The sequence below is a fragment of the Malus domestica genome, chromosome 03 (genome assembly GCF_042453785.1).
Source record: "Malus domestica chromosome 03, GDT2T_hap1".
Lineage (NCBI taxonomy): Eukaryota > Viridiplantae > Streptophyta > Magnoliopsida > Rosales > Rosaceae > Malus > Malus domestica.
Genome location: NC_091663.1, coordinates 5,891,727 through 5,919,078, shown reverse-complemented (window position 1 = coordinate 5,919,078; position 27,352 = coordinate 5,891,727). Strand labels below are relative to the sequence as shown.

Here is a 27,352-nt window from a genome sequence, read left to right as displayed (position 1 = left end):
TTAGTGGATACAAGATTTATCAACAAAATTACTATCCAAGCAAAATTTTAAACAGTCAATCTGATTATGCGTCTTATCTAACTGCTTAACGTGTCACATTAAATATTTACTAACAAACATAACCATATGGATAACTATGCAATCAGAACATCAATGATTAATAAAACATTCGATAATTCGATATTGAGTGATCGAATAGGCGACAAAACCGAACTCAAGATTCTCCCCTACTCACATGCTTGAACCTCGTTGACAGGCTCCACTTCTGAGGGACCAGAAAACCAGAATTCCAATAAGAAAATAATAGAACAATCAGATGACACATAAACTAACCGTCACACACCAACTACCATTCCTACCCAAAATGGAACCAAAACACGACTTTTTGGTGAGCTTCGCAGCCTCCTCACCACCGCCTTTGCTTCCTCAATGGATGCTGCCTCCCAAAACTCCCATCACCCAGGTAAAGTCTTAGAATCCAAACTAAAAAAAAAAAAAATCATAAAAAAAATCATTCTTTCTTTCTTCTTTTCTCTTTTTTGTTGGATTTATCCAATATAAATCAACCTTTAAGTGGTCTACTACATGTAATAGGAATGTAATATTGGAGAATAATGTTAATTGTGATTTGATCTCTTAAAAATATCAATTCTATATAAGGTGTCTTATATTGGAAATAGGATTGATGGAATCCTTAATAATATATGATTATGATATTTTACTTGAGAGCCAAGAAAGGAGAGTTTTAGCTTTCCCTTATGGATGGAATCTAAGACTTTTTGGCTAATATATAAACACTGGTCCCTGCTAACCCTAGACACGACAACTAAGGCTTCCCATAGAGCATTGTCATAAAGCTAGGAGTTTACAGAAGAGTTGGTGTTTTCTGTTTGTCACGGCAAACATAAAGATTGAAATTTTATCGATCACGTCTTGATTGCATGGCTGCTACATCTTCGACAACTGTCATTGGAATCAGGTCAGTCACTCATTTGTTTGTGTTTTAATTGTATAACCTTGTAAGGCTAACAATTGGTATCAGAGCCACTGGTTATATGATTAAAACCTATTAAGTTTGAAGTTTGATTATATAATATTTTCCTTTTTGGATTGCGGTTTTGATCTTAAAATTCAAATTGTGTTCCGGGTCGATGAGGACTTCTTGAATCAGACACATCTGCGGTCATGAACGAGATCTACGCCCTGCATTGGTTCAAGGACGTTCACGTGAGAACCGTCCGTGTATTGGTCGGTAACCTTATTCCAAACGTAGGCTTTTCTAATTGAAGCACCTAATGATGATATCAAATTAACTATAATAAAGGAAGATTGATATAGTTGATTCATTATTTTATGGAATTGTATAATTGGAATACCATGGTGCTTAACGTTTTCTATTTCACATATGCATCGCATATGAGATCTTGATGGAGGTGGGTTAAAGAGCGGATAAAGCGCCGAGGCATAAAAAAAACACGGTCGTCAGTATCATGAACTCTGGCATCGCAGTACACACGGTCACATCTCCACTCTAATTGGTTCCAAACCCCAAAGGCTGGAGTAGGACCCCCACCAAATATCAACCTAGCTATTTGTGCATTGATGGTCTTAAACTTTAACTAACGGACGTTAAGTTACTTCCAAGACATGTGTAGCCTTGCAGGGAATCACATATTTTGCTATCGGATATATGAAACATAAATTGGTAAACTAATCATTGTTGAATGGTAGGTTTTCAAGCACTTCAAGCTTTCTTTCTTGTATTTAGTTCTCATAAAGAAAGATTGGAATCGTTTGCTCATCTTTACTGAATTAATTATGACTGGAAGAATATGGCATGTTTTAAACTTTCTATTTCGATATTCATGCCAATGTTTTTGGTTGAATTGATTTAGTGGTAGATACAACTATTTTGGCTAACGTTGTTGTCAATTTTGTAAGGATATACAAATATGTACTTCTGTAATAATGTTGTCAAGAAAGAATATGAAACATCTCAAGTTAGCAAGCTCGGTAAAGTCTCCTATCAAAGCAAACAATTTTGATCATTATATGTGTCAATTGCGAATTAATTAGTTGATCATGCATATGGTTAGTTTTGACTATTAAGTTTTAAACTTGGTTATCAAAACAAAGAGAAAATATATGTTTTGAACATGATTAATTCTTATATGCATATAAGTGGCATATAGAACGAGGGAAAAGTAGAATTTTTAAGACATGCCAAGATGCATGCATATAAAAGTGCAAATCTATCTTGTTTGTTTGCGGCTAATTTTGTTAGTGCCACATGAGAGCGAGCTTGCTGGAATCAAAATCTCCAACCGCAGGTTTAGGGCGGGTTATTACTGCCACACGCGAGAACACCTGTGTGAGGTGGGTCCTGGGTGGACAGGCGACAAGGGGACACTAACCACCCTTCAAATGCCTCACGGATTATTGCAGGTTCTGTTTTTGCATTACATGATTATGTGTAGTAAATATATATAGACTGAATTGGATAGCCATGTCATTGGTTGCTGTCGGAAATATCTAATATGGATTCAATTTTAAGTATGCAAGCATGGAGCAAAATTGACATATGGCGTGTTTTATTAAAAGGATTGGGTTGTCCTATATTGCTTTAAGCTTGAGATGATCTTATATAAAGACACAAATGTGTTGATTAGTAATGCAGTATGCTAGCACTTAAGTATGATGGGGGATTAATTCAAGTACGGTTTATAATGATATTAACTCCATACGGAATTTGCATGACTAATCAAATTAGTTTTGTCTACAATTTTGCTTTCCTATCTCAGTATAGTCATTTAATTGTACATGACTAATGCATAACTTATGGATTGACTGAGAATGACAGAAAGCATCCAATGACAAGAATGAGGGTATAATACAAGTGAATAAGGTTTGTAGTAATTATGTGACAATTCTCATTTGTATTTTTATCTATTCTTATATGAGAATTTTGGTTGGTCATGTGATTATATATATGTTTACAAGGAAGTGATGAACATATGAAGGCATGAGGTATGTAATCCATTCAAAGTATGTGGCTTAATTGATAAGCATGAATTTCCAAACATGTATTATTGTTTGTGGTTTTTCCTATGCCTAAAGAATTTAAACAGTGCTTTGATTAGTAAATTTTTATGTGTCATAAGGGGAGAAGAAAATAAACTTTTCAAGGCTAATGTAGGGCATATATTGGAGATGTTTTCTATGGAAGAAAAGAATTTTGGTTGTTCCTTTTATTTAATTTGGTATTTACAAAGCTAATGCATGATTTTAATGCTATGTTTAGTAGTTTTGTACTACGGAAAGAAATATATAAAAGGAAAGGAACCCATTTGATATATATTTGAGCGATTTAGCTTTTAAATTAAAGGAATGTATTGTTCTTTCCCATTACATAAATAATTTCTGTTTTAAGTAATTGACTCCATAATGATAAGTATTGACATTCGTGTGGTGGAATAAAACTTGTTCTATATGTGATTAATCTCTTTCAAGTATGCTGTCAGGTTTCTTGAGATTAATTTAATGTCAAAGGGAGTCCTGAAGGAATTAGTGCCATTTGTTGGCAAGACTTGACGCTCGAATCAGGTTATCATAATTTTGTCACTTACAGTTGATTAATTCATGTGACTTTTTGTATTGTTTCAGGGCGAAGTTGATAAATGTCTTTTCAACTAAAGCAAGCCACAACGACTTAGTTGATGATGAGACTGTGTTTTTGAGTTACTTCAGTCAACTTTGCATCTTAATTAGAATAAAAGGGATAATCTTCTTGCCTACAGGTGTGGATTATTTCTTTTAGTTTAATTAAGATGGCATAGTATGGGTTTTATTTTACAAAAGTTGTGAAAATCTTCATCTTGCCTACAGGTGTTGAAGTTTTTCATGAAGGTACTTTTGTGACATAAAATCTAGTACTAGAAACTAGTTAATTTTCTTGCCTACAGGTGTAAATTAATTTAGTTTCATGAAGTCTATTGGGGACAAAGTTCCATGCCATCAGTTAAAATATTTCCACTATGAGCCCATAATAGGTTGTGGTTTTAAGGCATGGAAATCGGTTGCATCATGACATATTTTATCTCTTCATGAGACTTGTTGATGCAAAGTATTGGACCCATGAAAGTTAATCAAGGATTGCTAAGGTACACATTTGTTTAAGTCTTATGCTTGTAAATCTTTTCAATTGAAACTATGATGTCGGTTTAGAGGATGAATTTTGACTACTAAAGTTTCTTTTGGACATCGAAATTGAAATGATATGAAATTGAATTTGTTATGGATGCATAAATTCATGATAGATGCACATAATTGTTTCTGGCAGATTGCGTGTCTTGAATTAAATCGGGTGAATGACACGTCTAATGGTCACCAAATGACCTGAATTTTGGATATGTTCAACATATAGATGTCTACTATTTGTCTGCAAATTTTCGTAATTTTCTGCCATCTATGTTAATTATGGTGAATTTACTACTAACCCATACTCGTATAGACAGTTTTTACTGACAGATTGTGTTGGTCTTTTTGAGACGTCACTTTAGACTACTATTTTGACCCAAAATAGCTCCATATTTTTATTTTATGAATATTAGTATGTCTATTTTGATCAGTATAAATTTGGTAGCAATCAAGCTTGTAAATTAATTATGATTAATTCTAAAGTGAGTGTACCTTGCTACTGAAATTCTGGTTGACAACTTTGTGTTGGTTGTAATGTCTATTTTATTGTGTCTAAAATATAAAGCAATTTTATTTAGGTACATTTTTGAAAGAGTGTTTGCCCAAGTGGGAGAATTAGTGAACGAAAATTGGGCTTCACACTCATTAACTTATTTGCAAGTATAAACTCCGAGAACTTAGTGGGAGTTATTCTAAAATTGTGAGCATTAAGTGGACTTGCATGAATCTATTAAAGCATTATTCTATCTTCATGAATTTGGGTTACTCGAATATCTATAATATGTTTAAGTTACATGCGTACATTTTTCTGTTACTTGCAATCATTTGGATTTCTCGGTTGATCATTTGTTTTGGGGCTCATAAGGACTTAGCATGAATGTGAACTTATTAATACATATAAGATGGTTGTTGGATGCATGTTTTGTGTAACAGCGGTGAATGCTTTCATTCTTTGTTGTACCTTTCATTGAGGTAATATGCATTCATTGACTAAGTAAGGCTATTCCCAAAGGCATATTTTCAAAAATATGATTTAAGTATTGATTTGCAAATTAAGTAATGATGTTGCAGATCAGTGGGAGTTTGAGTTTAGTAATGCCTTACATTTGCAGATGACCTATAAGGTATGTGTAGAATCCATGTATTCATTTTAATCTCCAGTTGGATTCATTAAGTCACATTTTTCGTGTGCTAGTCAATTATCTGATGAAATATATATCGGATATCAAGTTGTTATCAAATTGCATATTAAATGGCATGGCATGGTTTGTGCACTGCCTCAGTTGTGAGGATTTCCATCTTGCCCGCAGGTGTTGGAAATCACTATGAAAGTAACTGGTATGGTGCATAGATCAATGTCAAAAACATATTAATTCATCTTGCTCACAAGTGTTGAATTAATTTGTTTTATGAAGTTTTGGGATATTTTACTTGGACATGTGCCTATTTGGTATTTTCAGTTGTGTCCGTTGGCTACAAACATTGTTTGTATTGTTACTTATCTAATGAAAGTAACGCATGACTGTTTTGGAGATGTATTCACACCTGCAGGTTATGGTCGTTTCATTAGATGAAGGATATTTGCATTGGCAAACTAAAGGCTTTGAAGAAGCATAAAGTGTAACATGTGTGTTACAATAAGGTGGACCTGAGATGATATAAAGTAAGACATTTTGGTTAATTTAAAGTTTCATCTCTTGATCATAATTTGTGTTTCATGTAAATGTGGATCTTAGCATGAGTGATTATGAAGGTTCTGGGTTGTGTCAACCCTACAACCTTGTTAATTCCATGTTAAGAAATGCATTTGACAGAAGCTACATTAAGGACGAGATGTAATCACTGTTACATGGCCACTAAAGTGACATTAGTCTCCAATCTCAAGTATAAACGTGAATATTACATTTTGTAGACCAAGTGGGAGAATGTTGGATTTATCCAATATAAATCAACCTTTAAGTGGTCTACTACATGTAATAGGAATGTAATATTGGAGAATAATGTTAATTGTGATTTGATCTCTTAAAAATATCAATTCTATATAAGGTGTCTTATATTGGAAATAGGATTGATGGAATCCTTAATAATATATGATTATGATATTTTACTTGAGAGCCAAGAAAGGAGAGTTTTAGCTTTCCCTTATGGATGGAATCTAAGACTTTTTGGCTAATATATAAACACTGGTCCCTGCTAACCCTAGACACGACAACTAAGGCTTCCCATAGAGCATTGTCATAAAGCTAGGAGTTTACAGAAGAGTTGGTGTTTTCTGTTTGTCACGGCAAACATAAAGATTGAAATTTTATCGATCACGTCTTGATTGCATGGCTGCTACATCTTCGACAACTGTCATTGGAATCAGGTCAGTCACTCATTTGTTTGTGTTTTAATTGTATAACCTTGTAAGGCTAACATTTTTCGTATAAATATAACCAACAAATGTCAACGTTGAACTTTGTGCTTTCAGCATGGAAACCCCAGAACCAGATCGAAGAGAAGATCAATCCTTTCCATCATCTTCTTCTTCTTCGCCATCGAGCTCACGGGTGGAAGAAGAAGAAAGTGACAGACGTTCAAATGGGGACAATTTTGATGAGCAGCAGCGGACGAGAAGGTCTAGGACTTATCATGTGAACTTGTTGTTGTCCGATGTAGAAGCGTCTGAGGTGAAGGATGATATTTGGTCGGCCCTTGCTGTGCTTGTCACCTTTTGGTTCTTTGGTCAGTTTCCCTCCTCATCAAACACTTGTTTTTGTGCACAGCTTGTGTGAATTTGTTTCATGTTTCTTTTTAATTAGTTTTGGATTCAGGACAAGAGAAACTTACCTATAATTGGGACGCCACAGCGGTCGTATTTCAAGTCAACCAACTACTGTTACGTTAGAAAGTTAAATATGTTAGCCTTATAAGGTTATACAATTAAAACACAAACGAAGAGTGACTGACCTGATTCCAATGGTAGTTACCGAAGATGCAGTAGCCATGCAAGCAAGACGTCATCGATAAAACTCCAATCTTTATGTTTGCCGTGACAAACAGAAACACCAACTCTTCTGTAAACTCCTAGCTTTATGACAATGCTCTATGGGAAGCCTTAGTTGTCGTGTCTAGGGTTAGCAGGGACCGGTGTTTATATACTAGCCAAAAAGTCTTAGATTCCGTCCATAAGGGAAAACTAAAACTCTCCTTTCTTGGCTCTCAAGTAAAATATCATAATCATATATTATTAAGGATTCCATCAATCCTATTTCCAATATAAGACACCTTATATAGAATTAATATCTTTAAGAGATTAAATCACAATTAACATTATTCTCCAATATTACATTCCTATTACATGTAGTAGACCACTTAAGGTTGATTTATATTGGATAAATCCAACATTCTCCCACTTGGTCTACAAAATGTAATATTCACGTTTATACTTGAGATTGGAGAGTAATGTCACTTTAGTGGCCATGTAACAGTGATTACATCTCGTCCTTAATGCAGCTTCTGTCAAATGCATTTCTTAACATGGAACTAACAAGGTTGTAGGATTAACACAACCCAGAACCTTCATAATCACACATGCTAAGATCCTCATTCACATGAAACACAAATTATGATCAAGAGATGAAACTTTAAATTAACCAAAATGTCTTACTTTATATCATCTCAGGTCCACCTTATTGTAACTCACAAGTTACACTTTATGCTTCTTCGAAGCCTTAAATCTGCCAATGCAGATATCCTTCATCTAATGAAACCACCATAACCTGCAGGTGTGAATACATCTCCAAAACAATCATGCATCACTTTCATTAGATCAATAATAATACAAACGATGTTTGTAGCCAACGGACACAACTGAAAATACCAAATAGGCACATGTCCAAGTAAAATATCCCAAAAACTTCATAAGACAAATTAATTCAACACTTGTGAGCAAGATGAATTAATACGTTTTTGACACTAATCTATGCACCATACCAGTTACTTTCATAGTGATTTCCAACACCTGTGGGCAAGATGGAAATCCTCACAACTGAGGTAGTGCACAAACCATGTCATGCCATTTAATATGCAATTTCATAACAATTTGATATCTGATATATATTTCATCAAATAATTGACTAGCACACGAAAAATGTGACTTAATGAATCCAATTTGAGATTAAAATGAATACATGGATTCTATACATACCTTATAGGTCATCTGCAAATGTAAGGCATTACTAACATGAAACTCAAACTCCCACTGATCTGCAACATCATTACTTAATTTGCAAATCAATACATAAATCATACTTTTGAAAATATGCCTTTGGGAATAGCCTTACTCAGTTAATGAATGCATATTACCTTAATGAAAGGTATAACTAAACATGAAAGCATTCACCACTGTTACACAAAACTTGCATCCAACAACCATCTTATATGTATTAATAAGTCCACATTTATGCTAAGTCCTTATGAGCCTCAAAACAAATGATCAACCAAGAAATCCAAATGATTGCAAATAACAAGAAAAACGTACGCATATTCCAAGTATCCATTCGTGCAACTTAAACATATTATAGACATTCAAGCAACACAAATTCATGGAAGATAGAATAATGCTTTAATAGATTCATGCAAGTCCAATTAGTGCTCAAAATTTTAGAACAACTCCCACTAAGTTTTCAGAGTTTATACTTTATACTTGCAAATAAGTTAATGAGTGTGAAGCCCAATTTTTGTTCACTAATTCTCCCACTTGGGCAAACACTCTTTCAAAGATGTACCTAAAGAAAATTTCTCTATATTTTAGACATAATAAAATAGACATTACAACCAACATAAAGTTATCAAACAGACTTTTCAGCAACGAGTTACACTTACTTTAGAATTAATCATAATTAATTTATAACCTTGATTTCTACCAAATTTATACTGATCAAAATAGACATACTAATCTTCATAAAATAAAAACATAGAGCCGTTTTGGGTCAAAATAGTAGTCTAAAGTTACGTCTCAAAAAGACCAACACAATCTGCCGGTAAAACTGTCTATACGAGCATGGGTTACTAGTAAATTCACCATAATTAAAATACATGGCAGAAAATTACGAAAATTTTCCGATACATATTAGACATCTATATGTTGAACATATCCAAAATTCAGGTCATTTGGTGACCATTAGACGTGTCATTCACCCGATTTAAATCAAGACACGCAATCTGCCAGAAACAATTATGTGCATCTATCATGAATTTATATATCCATAACAAATTCAATTTCATATCATTTCAATTTCGATGTCCAAAAGAAACTTTAGTAGTCAAATTTCATCCTCTAAACCGACATCATAATTCAAATTGAAAAGATTTACAAGCATAAGACTTAAACAATGCGTACCTTAGCAATCATTGATTAACCTTCATGGGTCCAATACTTTGCATCAACAAGTCTCATAAAGAGATACAAAATACATCATGATGCAACCGATTTCCATGCCTTCAAACCACAACCTTTTATGGGGCTCATTGTGGAAATATTTGTCACTAATGGCATGGAACTTTATCCCAATAAACTTCATGAAACTAAATTAATTTACACCTGTAGGCAAGAAAATTAATTAGTTTCTAGTACTAGATTTTATGTCACAAAAGTTCCTTCATGAAAAACTTCAACACCTGTAGGCAAGATGAAGGTTTTCACAACTTCTGTGAAATAAAACCCATACTATGCCATCTTAATTAAACTAAAAGAAGTAATCCACACCTGTAGGCAAGAAGATTATCCCTTTTATTCTAATTAAGATGCAAAGTTGACCGAAGTAACTCAAAAATACAGTCTCATCATCAACTGAGCCGTTGCGGCTTCCTTTAGTTGAAAAGACATTTATCAACTCCGTCCTGAAACAATGCAAAAGTCACATGGATTAATTAACTGTAAGTGACAAAATTATGATAACCTGATTCAAGCGTCGAGTCCTGCCAACAAATGACACTAATTCCTTCATGACTCCCTTTGACATTAAATTAATCTCAAGAAACCTGACAGCATACTTGAAAGAGATTAATCACATATAGAACAAGTTTTATTCCACCACAAGAATGTCAATACTTATCATTACGGAGTCAATTGCTTGAAATAGAAATACTTTATGTAATGCAAAAGAACAATACATTCCTTTAATTTAAAAACTAAATTGCTCAAATGTTTTCTTAAGTCAAACGGGTTCCTTTTCTTTTGTACCTTTCTTTCCGTAGTACAAGGCTCCTAAAACATTAGCATCAAAATCATGCATTAGCCTTGTAAATACCAATTATATAAAGGAACTACCAAAATTATTTTCTTCCATAGAAAACATTTCCAGTATATGCCCTACATTAGCCTTGAAAAGTTTCTTTTCTTCTCCCCTTATGACATAAAAAAAAATTACTAATCAAAGCACTGTTTAAATTCTTTAGGCATAGGGAAAAACCACAAAACAATAATACATGTTTGAAAATTCATGCTTATCAATTAAGCCACATACTTTGAATGGATTACATACCTCATGCCTTCATATGTTCATCACTTCTTTGTAAACATATGTATAATCACATGACCAACCAAAATTCTCATATAAGAATAGATAAAAATACAAATGAGAATTGTCACATAATTACTACAAACCTTATTCATTTGTATAATACCCTTGTTCTTGTCACTGGATGCTTTCTGTCATTCTCAGTCAATTCACAAATTATACATCAATTTTTCACAAGTAACTAGTCATGTATAATTTAAATGACTTTTGAGATAAGAAAGCAAATTGTAGACAAACTTGATTGATTAGTCATGCATATTTCTTGTGCTATTAATGGCATAAAAGTTCATTCACATCTCGTGAAAATTAGTGAAAACAACACTACAATTCACTATAGTCCAAAACCCATGGCAATATTAAAAATATGTTATCTCATGCTTGAACCAAATTAGCCATACAAGCAACACTATACATGCCATTTGCTTAACAATATTAAAATTTGGTTCAAGCAAATTAGTTACAATTTATCATATGCTACGGTCATGGAAGAAATTGTGTCACCTTACACATCTTTGAAACATATCCGTGATGCTATAGATGCAATAACAAAAATTGCCAAAATTTATATTGACCTGCTTTCAAATATAGACATATATAAACTTAGCATATGCATTCCTGCAACACAACTGTAATATATGTTACCACAATCATATATAAAGGCACAACTCATATACCAATAATAGTATTGAGACATCTAAAAGTGAACAATTCCGTTACCAACATTCTGAAAGATGTCAAGCACTATTTGAACTGTTACGCCTCTTTCTTAATTCTAAGAATTAGGTTGCAGTCAAAATTGGGTTACTCGAATATCCATAATATGTTTTGTGTAATAGAAATTTATGGCAACCAAATTATATCATAACGGTACCTTAATTTACTGGAGTAATAATTCAAATAAATTGCAAAACCTTAAATTTATCATTGCTCTTCCTGATCGAAAAGAAGTATATTAACATATACCAGATTAAAAATTGATAATGTCAGTTCTTAGTCAAACACATAAATCATGTGCCTATTTTTATACAGTTGCCAAACATAAAATAATTGGATCCATATTCATGACATACTTAACTGAAACATGGTATTCAATGTATGTACATGCTCTACAATACTTAGCACATCACTCATGCAAGTACATATTTATCTTATTGCCAATTTAAGCTTTCAGGGATCAACCCAAATATATATCAACCAAAATATCATAAACCATCATGGAAATCAAAGTCAATGATACAAACCGTTTTGCTATGGTGGATGACTTCGTTCTTGCTAATTGGAGGGGCCTCTTCAGTAAGGTCAGAACAAATATGGCATGCTTACAAAAATTGAGATCATCAGTGGCACATGGTAAATCATTCCAACCAAAACATTAGCATGAAAATTGAACTAGAACGAAGCTATTATTCTTCTCAGTGCCTGGTTCGTGGTTTTATACTTGTGACTTCATGTGTTTCTAACGCAAGCTATTTTCAATGGCTTAATATGGCTGGTCAAAGGGAATCACTTTAAATTATATTTGAAATAGAAAAATCTCCCATGGTTTCCATTGTAAAATAGTTATGATACCATGATTTATATATAAGAATTGATACCACGATTTGCATTCGTGCCATAAAATTATTAAAATTCTTGACTAAAACCGAATGGTTATATAACATATAAACAATCATCAATTGTACCGATTGAAACAACATGGTGGTGTTGCCAAGTATATGCAATCATAACTTGGATTAAAAACGCAGCTCATAAAAATATTATATAGTCCAAACTAAAACCTAATAGGTTTTAATCATATAACCAATGGCTCTGATACCAATTGTTAGCCTTATAAGGTTATACAATTAAAACACAAACGAAGAGTGACTGACCTGATTCCAATGGTAGTTACCGAAGATGCAGTAGCCATGCAAGCAAGACGTCATCGATAAAACTCCAATCTTTATGTTTGCCGTGACAAACAGAAACACCAACTCTTCTGTAAACTCCTAGCTTTATGACAATGCTCTATGGGAAGCCTTAGTTGTCGTGTCTAGGGTTAGCAGGGACCGGTGTTTATATACTAGCCAAAAAGTCTTAGATTCCGTCCATAAGGGAAAACTAAAACTCTCCTTTCTTGGCTCTCAAGTAAAATATCATAATCATATATTATTAAGGATTCCATCAATCCTATTTCCAATATAAGACACCTTATATAGAATTAATATCTTTAAGAGATTAAATCACAATTAACATTATTCTCCAATATTACATTCCTATTACATGTAGTAGACCACTTAAGGTTGATTTATATTGGATAAATCCAACAAAATAGAGAAATGATTTTTGGACATCATTTTCTCCTCATGCACATCTATGTGTATTTTTTACTTTTAGATTAAATAACTCAAAAGAGAATGAAGAGACAATAAAAAGGATGTGCGTAATGAGAAAATAGGTATGTGAAGATCATTTCTTTGAATACATGGTAGTGTTTTGTTGGTATGAAATACCAACACAATGATCTGTAGCATGTAGGTGCGTTCTTCTTGAAAGAAGAAAATACTTCTGACAAAAAGTGAAACCAAATTTTTGTCGAGTCAAACCCTTTTGCTTGTTTCATGTGTAGTTGAGGAGAGGGTTTTGAGTTTGGTTCTTTCATAAAATGGACTGAAATTATATAACTTTCAATTGATTTATAGGGCTTTTCCTCTTCTCTTTTTTAAGTTTTTCCATATATTGTTATGTACTGAACTCGTTTGTTAATGACTTGAGCATCTGATTAATATGGTTTGTTGGTACTACTTTTGGTTTTTGATGTTCGTCACGCACAGCATCTATGACTATGATTCTTGGTTTCTATGGATCCGACAATCTACAATTGGGCCCAAACTGCTCGCGCTTGATACAAACTAATCCGTTCTTTGTGCAATCGATTAAGGTGATCAACCGCATTTCATCTTGTAATTCTTGTTTAGTAAAGAACTGGTGTGCAGTAAAACTTATCTGGTCTATAAAACAACAGGCACAGGAGCATGATGAGCAAAAACTTGGGCCAGTGTTATATGGATTCAACAAACCGCCTCCCTTGGATGTTGAAATAGCATGGACCGAAACACAGCATACGCTTGTTCCAGCCAATTTTCACAAGGCAAGATCTTCCTTACTTTCCATGTAACATCGAATGTTAAATCATTTTTCCTTCTCTCATATTACTCTAACTTTTTGTCCTCTGCTTTGATTGATGGGATTAAAGTTTATTTCTTTTCATGTAACAGGCATGGATGTACTTTCTAAACAAAGGGTCTGGTTTGGATATTACTTACCGTGTGAAGCCTACAAGTTCCTCGCCTTTAACTCTTGTAATAGCACAAGGGAATTCCCAACTTCTGATTTGGATTTCTTGTTTGTTTTCTATCAAAGTACCTCGTAAATGGTTATCTAAACTTAACGTACAAAGTGTTGTGCTAGGATAGCACCAAACCTTATGGAACCAACTCAATCTAACCCACAGGAAATTTATCAAATGAAAATGCAAGAACAATATAGAAAATAACACCAAGATTTTAACGAGGTTCCTCCACAGTCAGTGTAACTGGAGTACGTCCTCGGAGCAGTAGGAGCTCACCCAATAATCCACTATCAACCAAATGGGAGTTTACAAAGTGTTGGCAATCTCACAACCCAAATAACCCAATACACCCAATAGCTCTCACACACCAAGGAAACAAATAGAGAAAGAAATATAGTGATTAATTTCTTCTCTATACAAAGCTCAAAGCTATTACAATAATAATACTTTGATGGAGTGAGAACCAACCAAGAAAGAAAATCACATTTCTTTCTTATATGGAAGCTGCGTACCTCTCTTCTTCTTTCTGCTGCTCCCTTCTTCTCTTTGTTATCCGACTGTCTTTCTTCTCTTACAACCAAAGCAGCAATTGCTGCTCAAATTCATTAAGTCACCCCGTGACTTCTCACATGGACCAAAGAACAAAAAACCTTTAGACAAGATCCATGTTTTCCTCCCCAAAACAAGGAAATATGTTGTCCACTTTTGGTTTGTTTATTCTAAAGTATATGGCCACTTGGCCACATAATTCAACAATCTCCACCTTGGCCAAGTTCCGAAAACGACATGATAAGCTAACCAACACAATTAGCACACAACATCACTCCCAAACACTAGCAAGAGAACAACTCATGCCGAGCCAAATGCTCCAAAACTCCTACTACTCAACGCCTTCTTTATATAGGCAAAATGTGAGCCAAGTTCAAACAGTGAACAAACTTGGCTACACCAACAACCTTAGTCAACATATCAGCGGGGTTGTCTTTAGTTGGAATCTTCTGGAGAATGATTTCCCCTTCACCAACAATTTCACGAACAAAGTGATAACGCACATCTATGTGCTTGGTCCTCGCATGATGAACCTGATACTTAGCCAAATAAATGGCACTCTGACTATCACAATGTACCTCCACCTGCTTCTGATCAACCCCCAAATCTCTAATAAGCCCATGTATCCAAATGGCCTCCTTTATAGCTTCAGCAACTGCCATATATTCAGCCTCTGTAGTAGACAAGGCAACAGACGACTGCAAAATGGACCTCCAACAAACTGGCCCTTTAGCCATAGTAAACACATAGCCTGTAGTAGACTTCCTTCCATCCAGATCACCTGCATAATCTGAATCAACATAACCAACTGCAAAATGACCAATACCAGAGTCATCCCTCTCAAAGCATAAACCAACATCTCGAGTACCATGGAGATACCTCAATATCCACTTAGCTGCTTGCCAATGCTCTTTACCTGGATTATGCATATATCGACTCACCATGCCAACTGCATGAGCAATATCCGGTCTAGAGCATACCATTGCATACATCAAACTACCAACCAAATTTGCATATGGTATATTTTTCATTTGCAGTTTCTCTTTATCAGTTTTAGGACATTGTAGAGAACTCAATTTAAAATGAGGAGCCAAAGGGGTACTAACCGGTTTGGTTGAATCATGAACTCCAAACTTCCGAATCAACTTCTCAAGGTATTGTTTTTTATTCAAACTGACGAAACCCTTTGCTCTATCTCTAGTGATCTCCATGCCAAGGATCTTCTTCGCTTCACCAAGATCCTTCATCTCAAACTCATTCTTCATTTGCTTCTTCAATTTCTCAATCTCTTCGACATTCTTTGAGGCAATCAACATATCATCAACATATATCAATAAATAAATGAAAGACCCATCTTGCAACTTCTTGAAGTACACACAATGATCATATTGACTTCTAGAATAATTTTGGCCTCTCATAAATTTATCAAACCTCAAATACCATTGCCTTGGAGATTGCTTCAAACCATAAAGTGATTTCTTCAATTTGCAAAACAAATTCTCCTTCCCTTTCACTATATACCCATCTGGTTGACACATATAAATCTCTTCATTCAAATCACCATGTAGGAAAGCCGTTTTTACATCAAGTTGCACAAGCTCAAGATCATACTGTGCAACAAGAGCTAACATAATGCGAATTGAGGAGTGCTTCACAACTGGAGAAAAGATTTCATTGTAGTCAATGCCCTCCTTTTGTGCATACCCTTTAGCAACTAATCTTGCTTTAAATCTCACATTGCTTTTCTCATCAGCATCTTCCTTCTTGGCATACACCCATTTGCAACCAATAGCTTTCTTGCCCTTAGGCAATTTAGCTAACTCCCAAGTCTTGTTTTTCAAGAGAGAATTCATCTCATCACCCATGGCATTGCACCACCTCTCCTTTTCTTCACTCTCAATAGCTTCCTCAAAATTAGATGGAATCTCATCAGTGATAATAGGAAGAGCAAAAGAAACATAGTCACTATACCGAGCTGGCTTGGTAATTTGTCTCTTTCCTTTGTTCTTGGCAATAGACTCTTGAGGTGAAACTTGCTCTTCAACTTGAATAGAATCTTCAAGTTCAACTTCTTCAACATCCTCATGGTCTCCAACTTCTTCACTTGTAGTGGCTTCGACATCAGCGGAAATAGGATTTGAAGTACCAGAGGCAACTTTCTCAAGCTCCACCTGTTGGACATCTTTCACATTCTTCTCAGAGACTTTGTACATACTTTCTTCATCAAATGTCACATCTCTACTAATTACCAGTTTCTTCATCTCTGGACACCACAACCTGTAACCTTTGACACCACTACTAAAACCAAGAAAGATAGCCTTTTTGGCTCTAGGATCAAGTTTATTTTCAGTCATATGAAAATAAGCAGGTGAACCAAAAATACGGATATAGTCATAATCAGAAGAAGGTTTTCCAGTCCATACCTCCATTGGTGTCTTACCCTGAATAGCAGCTGAGGGTAACCGGTTGATGATGTGACATGCATAATTAACTGCCTCTGCCCAAAATGACTTGCTTAAACCCGACTGAGACAACATACATCTAACCTTCTCAAGCAAGGTTCGATTCAATCTTTCTGCAACTCCATTTTGTTGTGGAGTTCCCCGAACACTGAAATGTCTCACAATTCCTTCCTCTTTGCAAACTTTAAAGAAAGGATCGGATGTGTATTCACCACCATTATCCGATCTCAAAATCTTAATCTTTCTCCCAGTCTGGTTCTCAACCATTTTCTTCCAACCCAAGAAAATACTTAACACCTCACTCTTGTGCTTCATAGTGTAGACCCAAGACCTTCTTGAATAATCATCAACAAAGGTCACGAACCAATGTCTACCACTCAAAGAGGGAGTCTTTGTAGGACCCCAAACATCCGAATGCACATAATCAAGAATGCCTTTCGTCTGATGTACAGCAGTACCAAACTTCACTCTAGTTTGCTTTCCCAAGACACAATGCTCGCAGAAATCAAGCTTACAAGTCGTGGCACCTTTTAGAAGACCTTTTTTTCACAAGCCCTTGTAGAGCTTTCTCACCGGCATGGCCTAATCTCATATGCCACAATCTAGTAGTATCTGAATCAGATGTGCCCATATTTTCAGAGACTACAAATGCTTCACCTGTCACAGTGCTTCCCTACAATAAATACAAATGGCCACATCTAGGAGCTTTCATCACAACAAGTGCACCATAAGTAACTTTCAATGTCTGTCCATCTGAATGAAACCTGAAACCCTTAGATTCCAAAGTACCCAAAGAAATAAGATTTTTCTTCAAATTCGGTACATACCGAACACCTGTCAACTCTTTAACCATGCCATCATGCAACTTCAAACAAACTGTACCAATCCCTTTTGTTGTGCAAGGATTGTCATCTCCCATGAACACAATGCCACCATCAAACTCTTTCAAGCTTGAAAACCAATCCTTGTGAGGAGTCATATGATGAGTACAACCCGTATCCAACACCCACTTAGTAGCACAATCAAATGATGAGGAAGTGGTTAAAGCAAAATCAAAAACATCTGTTTCAACCTCAGCAACATTGGCTTCAGAACTTTCTTTTCCTTTGGTCTTCAACTTAGGACAATCTTTCTTCCAATGGCCCTTATTATGACAAAAGGCACATTCATCTCTTTCCAAGGTTTTTCTACCTTTAGAGTTTCCTCTAGGTCGAGAGTGTGATTTTTTTCTACTAGAAGATGACTTCCTCTCCGATGATCTACCTCTAACAAATAAAGCTTCAGAGGTACTATCATGATTTTTATCTCTATGCCTCATTTCATAATTCATCAAGGCATTTGACACGTCTTCAAATTTCACAGTTTCTTTACCATGCATAATAGTGGTAACAAAATGCTCATAAGAGTCCGGCAAGGAATTCAACAATATTAAGGCCTTATCTTCATCCTTAATATCCTCATCTAAATTTAACAAGTCGGCAATCAACTTATTAAAAGCATCAAGGTGTCTAATCATTTTTGTACCTTCTTTGTATTGGAAGCGGTAGAGCTTTTTCTTCAAGTGTAGCCGGTTCTCTGCACTCTTCGTCATATACTTGTCTTCCAATTTTTGCCACAACACACTTGCTACCGTCTCCCGCATCACAAAATACTTCTGAGTTTTTGCAAGGCACAACCGAATTGAAGAGCAAGCCCACAAATTTAATTTTTCCCATTCCGGCTTCGACATAGTTTCCGGCTTCTCTCCCAACGCGGCAAGTAGATCTTGTTGAGCCAACACATCTTTGACCTCACATTGCCACATCCCGAAGTTGTTTGTGCCATCAAACTTTTCCACTTCGAACTTTGCATTTTGCACCGTCGTTCTTGCAAACCCGGAGCTGCTTCCAAAAGGATTTTCATCTTGCCCGTCTGACATCTTTGGCAACTAGACAGTACCCAAGAGCAACCAGTGCTCTGATACCAATTGTTGTGCTAGGATAGCACCAAACCTTATGGAACCAACTCAATCTAACCCACAGGAAATTTATCAAATGAAAATGCAAGAACAATATAGAAAATAACACCAAGATTTTAACGAGGTTCCTCCACAGTCAGTGTAACTGGAGTACGTCCTCGGAGCAGTAGGAGCTCACCCAATAATCCACTATCAACCAAATGGGAGTTTACAAAGTGTTGGCAATCTCACAACCCAAATAACCCAATACACCCAATAGCTCTCACACACCAAGGAAACAAATAGAGAAAGAAATATAGTGATTAATTTCTTCTCTATACAAAGTTCAAAGCTATTACAATAATAATACTTTGATGGAGTGAGAACCAACCAAGAAAGAAAATCACATTTCTTTCTTATATGGAAGCTGCGTACCTCTCTTCTTCTTTCTGCTGCTCCCTTCTTCTCTTTGTTATCCGACTGTCTTTCTTCTCTTACAACCAAAGCAGCAATTGCTGCTCAAATTCATTAAGTCACCCCGTGACTTCTCACATGGACCAAAGAACAAAAAACCTTTAGACAAGATCCATGTTTTCCTCCCCAAAACAAGGAAATATGTTGTCCACTTTTGGTTTGTTTATTCTAAAGTATATGGCCACTTGGCCACATAATTCAACACAAAGGTCTAGGATTTATGTCGAATCAAATAGTTGTAGATTTGGGATAATATTCTGTAGCAGCTTCTTTACTCTCCGGGATTTAGTAAAATTCCAAAACAACTCCAATTTCTGAGTTGTCCTTCGTCTCCTACTCTTAAATCTAACCACTTTCCCATGAGGCCAAATGCTTCTGCAGAAGGTTTATCTAGCGTATATGATATGGGGACCTTTTGTTTTTCGGTTCTTTTCTTCTTCTTTTTTTGTGCCGGTGGTGGTAGAGGTGTTAGTAGAACTCAATGTATCTTCTGGTGTTGAAAACTTTTATCTAAACCTGCAGGTAGTGAGAGCCTGGCTGAATGGATAGAGGATCCGTCATATGGTAATGCAACACTGTCTTGGAATATAATTTATGGTGAGATTCATCACTCAAATTTCTATTCTCTCTTTCGGAACCAATTACAATGTTCTGAACTTCTACGTCAACCTGTTTTCTTCACAGGAAGTGGTAGGATCCAGCAGGAAATACCAGAGTCTTCTACTTATTATATAGCAGTAGGAAACTTGAACCCTGAGAATGTTGAGGTAGTTATTCAAATGTTTATTCCACTGGAAATAATTATATGGTTGATAATAATTAGTTTCCAGCTTTATTGAGCTTCCAATGTTGATATATAACACAGGTAGAGTTGGTATTCAACATAAAATCTATTCTTTATAACACAACCGAGGCGTATTACAAATGCTCTTTGTATAGCCGGCTATGTAGCTTAAAGCTTTCCCTCTTGGGGGCAAATGTTGCTGTCATAACTTCTCCAGGTCCTAAAGAGGTAATGTAGAAGACTCATCCCCGAGTTTTGTTTTTCTTCTGTCCCTTTCGGGAGGTTGATACAGTTTCCGTCACTTTACCATGATAAATATGTTTCCTGAATCCTTAGGGTATCCCTAATGATGATTGGTATGTAAGCCTGTCCTATGGACCGCGATGGGCCATGTATTTTCTTGTAGCAGGTTACTTCTTGCTATCCTTCATACCCTTCTCGTAACATTGGAAAATAAATCGTTTTATTTACATCTACCTCTTTGTTTGCTTGTAGGCGTTATGACTCTGCTCCTCTTAACGGCCTTTATATTTTATAACAAATTCCAGAATTCTAGTGAAGACACAACCGGATTTCAAGCAGAGGAGGGACAATCCGTGCAAACCCCGCTGCTTTCACCCAAAGACGATGATACTTTGAGTTGGGGTTCGTCGTATGAATTTATTTCCAATGAAGAAGATTTGGATGAGTGCCTTGCAGTGAGTTCCCTTGAAGGAAGTTTAACAAATGAAGGAGATAGCAACAATACTGGGCGTCTTTGTGTCATATGCTTTGATGGTCCTAGGGATTGCTTCTTTCTTCCTTGTGGGCATTGCGCTGCCTGTTTTACTTGCGCGACAAGGTATGCAAATCTGAATCAATGTCGTAGTCTTCTGCTTATAACCCTTTACGCGAAACGTTAGATATAATGACTTTGAACATAACCTACATACACTTGCAACATTTTTAACTTCTACCAAATCAAAGAAGAGTTAGATTTCTAAACGGATTAATGGTGCAGGATTGCCGAAGAGGCTGGTACGTGTCCCATATGCCGTAGAAGGATGAAGAAAGTGAGGAAGATTTTTACAGTTTGAGCTTGTGTGTATATGTGAACCAAGTTTGCAGGAGCTCCCTTGAACCATAGTTTTTATGATTCTTTGTGGATATTTTTTCACTAACAGATGAAGTAGTAGTTTCTATTGTACTATAAGGCCTTTCCTTCTTCTTTTTTTTTTCTTTTTTTTTCTGTACAATTATGGTTTTTGGCATGAACCTTTTGAGGAGGTTTGCAAATGTGATTACCCCACATGTAATTTGTGCATAAACTAGAGTTAATTTTGTATAATTCAAAATTTTCACATTATCACAACCACAAGCAAGAGTGGAGCCATGATTTTTTTCTTGGTGGGCTCGTTGAAATTGGTACCATAAAATCATATAATAATCAATATAAAAGAACAACAATAGAATATAAACAATTCTCAAAATCATAACCCTAACCGACAACTTCAAGGACCATATAAATAATTAACTTACTAAATAAATCAAGAATAAGTAAATAAAAAGATTAAGAATGTACCAAAGGTTCCATTCATTGGAAAATCGGAACAAAAAGTAAGGAATTGCGGAGATAGAAATTTAATTGTGAACTAAAAGAAAATTCTTTTTCTTTTCTTGAGTAAGAAGTCAGAGGTTAAACCACATAAGATAAATGGTCTTTTTCTTTAACGAATATGATAGAGAGGGAGGAGAGATAAAACTAATTTATTATTATCAGCATAAAAAGTATTATTTATTACATATCTTCTTTTAAATATACATGAAATAATAACATGTATTGGAGATGAGTGGGCTTTATAGGCTATATGCATTAACATAAGCCATTAAACCATGAGTTTAAAAAAAGGATAGTGTTATTCACACACCCTTATTGATTTTTTTGTCATTGATCTTCATCAGTTCATTCGATCCGAAAGCTAAAAACTAAGAAAGATGTGTGAGAAATAAAAATAGATGTGTAAATAACACTACATTTATAGAAAACCTCCCTGGGCTACAGCCCACTTTAAGCCTTGTAGGTGACTTCTCCTGTGACCACAAGAATTACAACTGTAATATCTCCAAAGTACAAATAATGTATTTGAAAGAAATGAGTATCGTTATTATTCATGTATTTACTAGCAATCAAATGATTTGGCTATGTCATTCTTGACAATTTAAGGTATGATGTTTATCCGACACACATTTATTCTCATCCTCAAACCTTCTAATTCTCACACGAAGTAATTAAACATACTCTAAAAGTTGTGCTAGGGACAATTACCAACGTCGGCTGCTAAGTGATTGCCAGCCCCCCAACAAGCTGTGGAACTCACATCCATGAATGGTTGAGTAAGCGAACAACTGTTGAGCATTTATCTTCCCTAATTGAACTTTTCATTTACATTTACACTATTTTGAGTTAGATATCTGAATTTTAACTTATTTTGACGACTTGATTTAGTTCGATTATGTTGCTGAAAAATGATCTCCTACAACCAAACCAACCGCGCAAATTTACCAAATCAAACCGGCTCGTGCCCATCCCTTAAACCTTTAATAAAATAATAGGAAAACTAACGAAAAATTCAAAAAAATCTTAGTTTTAATGAAAAATAACAAATAAAAGTCTAATGAATAATTTCAAAAAAAATGTTAAAATGTAATTTTTCACTAAAAACGAACAATACTGAAAATGTTTAGTTAAAACTTCCAAAAATAATTTGATGGGTGATTACTGATGATTGAGCCTTAATGGACCTTACCAAAGTTTTAAACTCGAATGCTCTGTGAAGCAGGTCCGCTTCCCAGTTTATAGCGCGTAGGGTCGTCCCCCGCCATCCATTTTTTCCCGCGAAATAAACACCAAACGCGGGGAAAGCCGGTAAACAGCTACAAAAATCTACCCACGTGGCAAACGCTGCTTCCTGGTGGGACCCTACTGAAACAGAAAAAGCTTGGACGTTAGCTCAGCCACACCTAGTTCCACGCAGCTACAAATTTACAAGGCGATCAGTAGCAGCAGGAGCACTGCAACTCATCCACCGCCACCGCATCCGATCATGGCGGCTCCGAGATCCGCCGCGCCCTCTCACATCCTCCCATCCGTCATCGCCCTCTCCCTTCTCTCTCTCGGCTTCGTCATCTACAAGGTCTCAAACGCAGCGTCGTTTTTTCCGGTTTTTCATTTTTTGTTTATTTTTTCTAAAATATTTCATTGGGGGATTTTGTCGAACAGGTGGACGACTTCGCCACTCAGACCAAGACACTGGCCGGCCACAACCTCCAGCCGACGCCTTGGCACTTCTTCCCGCCAAAAACTTTCACCGACGAGACCCTCCACGACCGAGCCTACAAGCTTATCCACTGCTCATATCTCGCCTGCCGCTACAAAAGCAACGAAGTCCCTGAACGACGCCGTCCTCCGTCTTTCCGTGCGAAAGCCCCGAAATGCCCCGAGTTCTTCCGTTGGATCCACCACGATCTGGAGCCCTGGGCCCGGACCCGGATCTCCGCTGCCCATTTGGAGACCGCCAAGCAACACGCAGCGTTTCGCGTGGTGATTGTTGACGGGAGGCTGTATGTGGATTTGTTCTGGGCTTGCGTGCAGAGCCGCGCCATGTTCACCATTTGGGGTTTCCTGCAGCTCCTTGCCAGGTATCCGGGTCGGGTTCCGGATGTGGATATCATGTTTGATTGCATGGATAAGCCCATAATTAACCGGACCGAGCACGAATCGATGCCTTTGCCGCTTTTCCGGTACTGTACGGACGGTGATCATTTTGATATCCCATTTCCTGATTGGTCCTTCTGGGGTTGGTAAGAATCATCATTCTTTGATTGTCTTCATATTCACATTAATTGTTAATTTTCCAAGTTTATAGTTTTTTTCGGGTAATTTTTCGTGTTTGCGTATGCTTTATGAATGATTCAATGGGAAAGAACCTGAATTTGTTAATTGTTCGTGTGTGCTTGAATTACTGTAAAAATTTCTGAAAGTATATAAATTACTGTATGCTTGTATGCATGCATAAATTACATGCTGGTTATTAGGCGGATTGATTTACCAAGATTGACATTGTTTGCTAAACGTTTACTAATTTGTATGACATGAAAGTGTTTCATTCATTTGGGCGTCAAGTGCGTTGTTATGGTTTTATTTGTGCTGATTGTCTTTATAGTTTATGATTACTGCACAGGCCAGAGCTTAACATTCATCCCTGGGAAGAGCAGTTCGGGGAAATCAAGCGGGGTTCTCAGGAAAGAAGTTGGAAAAAGAAGGAGCCTTTCGCATATTGGAAAGGAAACCCAGATGTTAGTTCCCCTATTCGTACGGAGTTACTTAACTGCAATGACACGAAGATGTGGAGAGCACAGATTATGCGTCAGGTTGAGTTAAAACTGCATGTTGATCTCTCTTTAACTTGAACTGTAGAAGTGATAGGCATAAGACCAGACCTGACATTGTCTTTCTAATATGAATCGTAGGATTGGGAAGCGGAAGCAAGAGCTGGTTATGAGCATTCCAAACTATCTACGCAGTGTAATCATCAGTAAGTACAGCTTCTAAAAGTGATGGTTTATCATCATATTCTCAATATATAGTCCAACTGATTAGCTAGGAAGATGTGGCGTGATCCTTTATTATGTATTGGCCTAGGATATTGTCCCGCAGTTGATATGTTGAGTCTGCTTTGTAGTCCTCTTGCTTTTGTCTATCTAGTTCAATTTTCCACATCTATGAAAATGATGTAGTTTGCAGTTTATAGTTTTGAAGTTCTGAAACCTGGGCAGCCTTTAACATTCAAGGAGGATTTGACATTCTCTTTTGCGTGTTTTCTTTTTATCTAGTGGATCTTGACTGTTCCAATGATCCACAAAATGTTTCCTTCTCTTCTTTCTCGTTGGTTGACGAGTAGCTGTTATGTATAGTTGTACTCCGTTGATGTCTTATTATCTAATTGGCATATGGATTTGATCCTGCAGCTCAGAAATCTTTTCCACTTTTTGTAGGTACAAAATCTATGCAGAAGGCTATGCTTGGTCTGTCAGCCTAAAATATATTGTATCATGTGGTTCTCTTACACTCATAATAACCCCGCAATATGAGGATTTCTTCAGCCGCGGTCTCATTCCTAAGATTAATTATTGGCCCATCTCCCCTAACGCTATATGCCCGTCTATAAAGTCTGCTGTTGACTGGGCTCAGGGGCACCAATCTGAGGTATCTTTCAACTGTTAGTAGTATTCCATATCATGTTCTCGTTCCTGTTGTTACATTTTGCATCAGTAATGTACAATTCAGTTTTACCCCGGCTTTCCCTTCAAGTTTATATCTTCTTTTGAAAAAACAACATAATCGAGGCTACAATATACTCCAATGGCTGAACAGGCTAAGGCAATGGGACAAAGAGGGCAGGATTTCATGGAAAGCCTAAGCATGGATCGGGTCTATGATTACATGTTTCACCTCATCATGGAGTACTCAAAGCTGCTGGACTTCGAGCCAGACATTCCAGCTTCTGCTATGGAAGTATGTACAGAATCCCTGCTTTGTCTTGCTGACCCGAAACAGAGAGAATGGCTTAAAAGGTCTACCGCGTACCCTTCTCCTAGCCCGCCGTGCACTCTCCCGTCGGCTGATAGTAATCTCATCAAGAGATGGAAGCGGAAAAAACAAGAAACGATGGACGCTGTGGAGGACATGAATCCGAAGGGACGGAGACGATGAAACTAGGATATATGCTGGCGTAGTGTAAGAATCATAATTCTTTGAGTTTTCAGTTTTGTAATTAAAATACTATAATTATTCTCTTCCCATGAAAAGGGTATTATTTTTAGTTTTTTCTTTCTTTTTCCTGACGTTATGATGCTTGGATCAATGTCGATTGCGTGAGTCCACTGCGGCTAGTTCCTGGTAGTCTACTCTCCGAGTAGCCGCGAAGGTGGTCATTATCCGGAGAATGACCTATGTGATACACGAATCGAGTTATTATCGGGTCACATGATAAGAATCTATTAAGATTATGGATTTGAGTCGATATTATTTGTTAAGATAACTAGTATTATACGAACGCGACAAACACAATCCGTTTCTCAGCCTAAAAATGTTTGTATTTTTCCATTGATATTGGGTGTCACAATGGTAGAACGCTATATAGATTGATACTATTTTAAAACTCTTGAGAATAATGTGAGAAAATTAGAAACTCATAGCCTATTTTAAAAATTATCCCGAACATTGAGAGTTTGAAATATAATAAGTTCTTATTTTATTTTTACTTTATCAGTAATATATTTAAAATACATGTAGAATACGTGTGTATCACTGAAACTAGTGTGAAAATTTCGTGATTTAAACGTAAAAAAGATAAATAAAAAAAAAACGTAATTTAATGAATCAACCGTATACTAAAAACTCCATTTTTTTTGCCAAAAATAGATACGGAACATCTGAGTAGCAGAGTGTGCGTGTATCCCTGTTCCATTCCATTATTTATTGGGTAAATTACATAGTAATCCCTTAGGTTTGGGGTCTATTACAATCCCATACAACATCTTTAAAACATTTCACTTTCATATCTCATGTACCATTTTATTTCAAAATAATACATCCGTTAGATTTTCCATCCATTTCTCTGTTAAATGCTGACGTGGCTGCCACGCGACAAAAAAAATATTTTTTTAAAAAAAAAACCTAAATCTTCCAAAAACAAATTAAAAAAAAAAAAAGCCAAAACAAAAACGCAACTGAAAGCTGCAACCCTCAAGCCCAGAAACCCCCACCTCCCCTTACCCGCACCTCCCTTCCCCTTTACTCGCACCTCCCTCCTCCAAGCCCAAAAACCCCCACCTCTGCTTACCCGCACCTCCCTTCTCCAAGCCCAAAAACCCCCACTTCCCCTTACCCGCACCTTCCTTCCCCCTTACCCACACCTCCCTTCTCCTTCCCCCCCCCCCGGGGCTGCACCTCCCTTTCCCCAGTCACCGGCACTTGCCCGCCCCGCCACAGACCCATACCCCCATCCCCACATG

General features: G+C 36.4%; 2 protein-coding genes and 2 long non-coding RNA genes across 6 annotated transcripts; 3 read left to right on the top strand and 1 right to left on the bottom strand.

Annotated features, from left to right (window-relative positions):
- Window positions 1-150: 150 nt before the first annotated feature.
- LOC139194403 (uncharacterized) lies at window positions 151-6,822 on the bottom strand. Its single transcript, XR_011579172.1, has 2 exons — window positions 6,614-6,822; window positions 151-534 (listed from the first exon to the last, which is right to left on the bottom strand). It is a non-coding gene; the product is annotated as an uncharacterized lncRNA (long non-coding RNA).
- On the top strand, window positions 323-21,584 carry LOC103418723 (E3 ubiquitin-protein ligase APD2-like). 3 transcript variants are annotated; one of them, XM_070818869.1, is made up of 11 exons: window positions 323-463; window positions 6,668-6,921; window positions 13,574-13,680; window positions 13,765-13,890; window positions 14,018-14,115; window positions 20,036-20,109; window positions 20,197-20,279; window positions 20,378-20,524; window positions 20,633-20,705; window positions 20,792-21,137; window positions 21,297-21,584. In XM_070818869.1, exons 2-11 carry the CDS (start codon window positions 6,669-6,671, stop codon window positions 21,370-21,372), a joined length of 1,383 nt encoding a protein of 460 aa, XP_070674970.1. In that variant the 5' UTR covers window positions 323-463; window position 6,668; the 3' UTR covers window positions 21,373-21,584. The 3 variants fall into 3 exon arrangements, 2 of the variants coding, with proteins under 2 accessions (XP_070674970.1, XP_070674971.1); XR_011579170.1 differs by lacking the exon at window positions 323-463 and having other exon boundaries at window positions 6,669-6,921; window positions 20,845-21,137; XM_070818870.1 differs by lacking the exons at window positions 323-463; window positions 20,378-20,524; window positions 20,633-20,705 and having other exon boundaries at window positions 6,669-6,921; window positions 20,845-21,137.
- Window positions 6,944-13,240, top strand: LOC139194402 (uncharacterized). Its single transcript, XR_011579171.1, has 2 exons — window positions 6,944-7,096; window positions 13,075-13,240. It is a non-coding gene; the product is annotated as an uncharacterized lncRNA (long non-coding RNA).
- A 1,704-nt stretch (window positions 21,585-23,288) lies between the features above and the next one.
- Window positions 23,289-26,157, top strand: LOC103418716 (uncharacterized). Its single transcript, XM_008356829.4, has 6 exons — window positions 23,289-23,469; window positions 23,556-24,136; window positions 24,517-24,706; window positions 24,806-24,870; window positions 25,331-25,541; window positions 25,710-26,157. Exons 1-6 carry the CDS (start codon window positions 23,380-23,382, stop codon window positions 26,046-26,048), a joined length of 1,476 nt encoding a protein of 491 aa, XP_008355051.3. The 5' UTR covers window positions 23,289-23,379; the 3' UTR covers window positions 26,049-26,157.
- The last annotated feature ends 1,195 nt before the right edge of the window (window positions 26,158-27,352 follow it).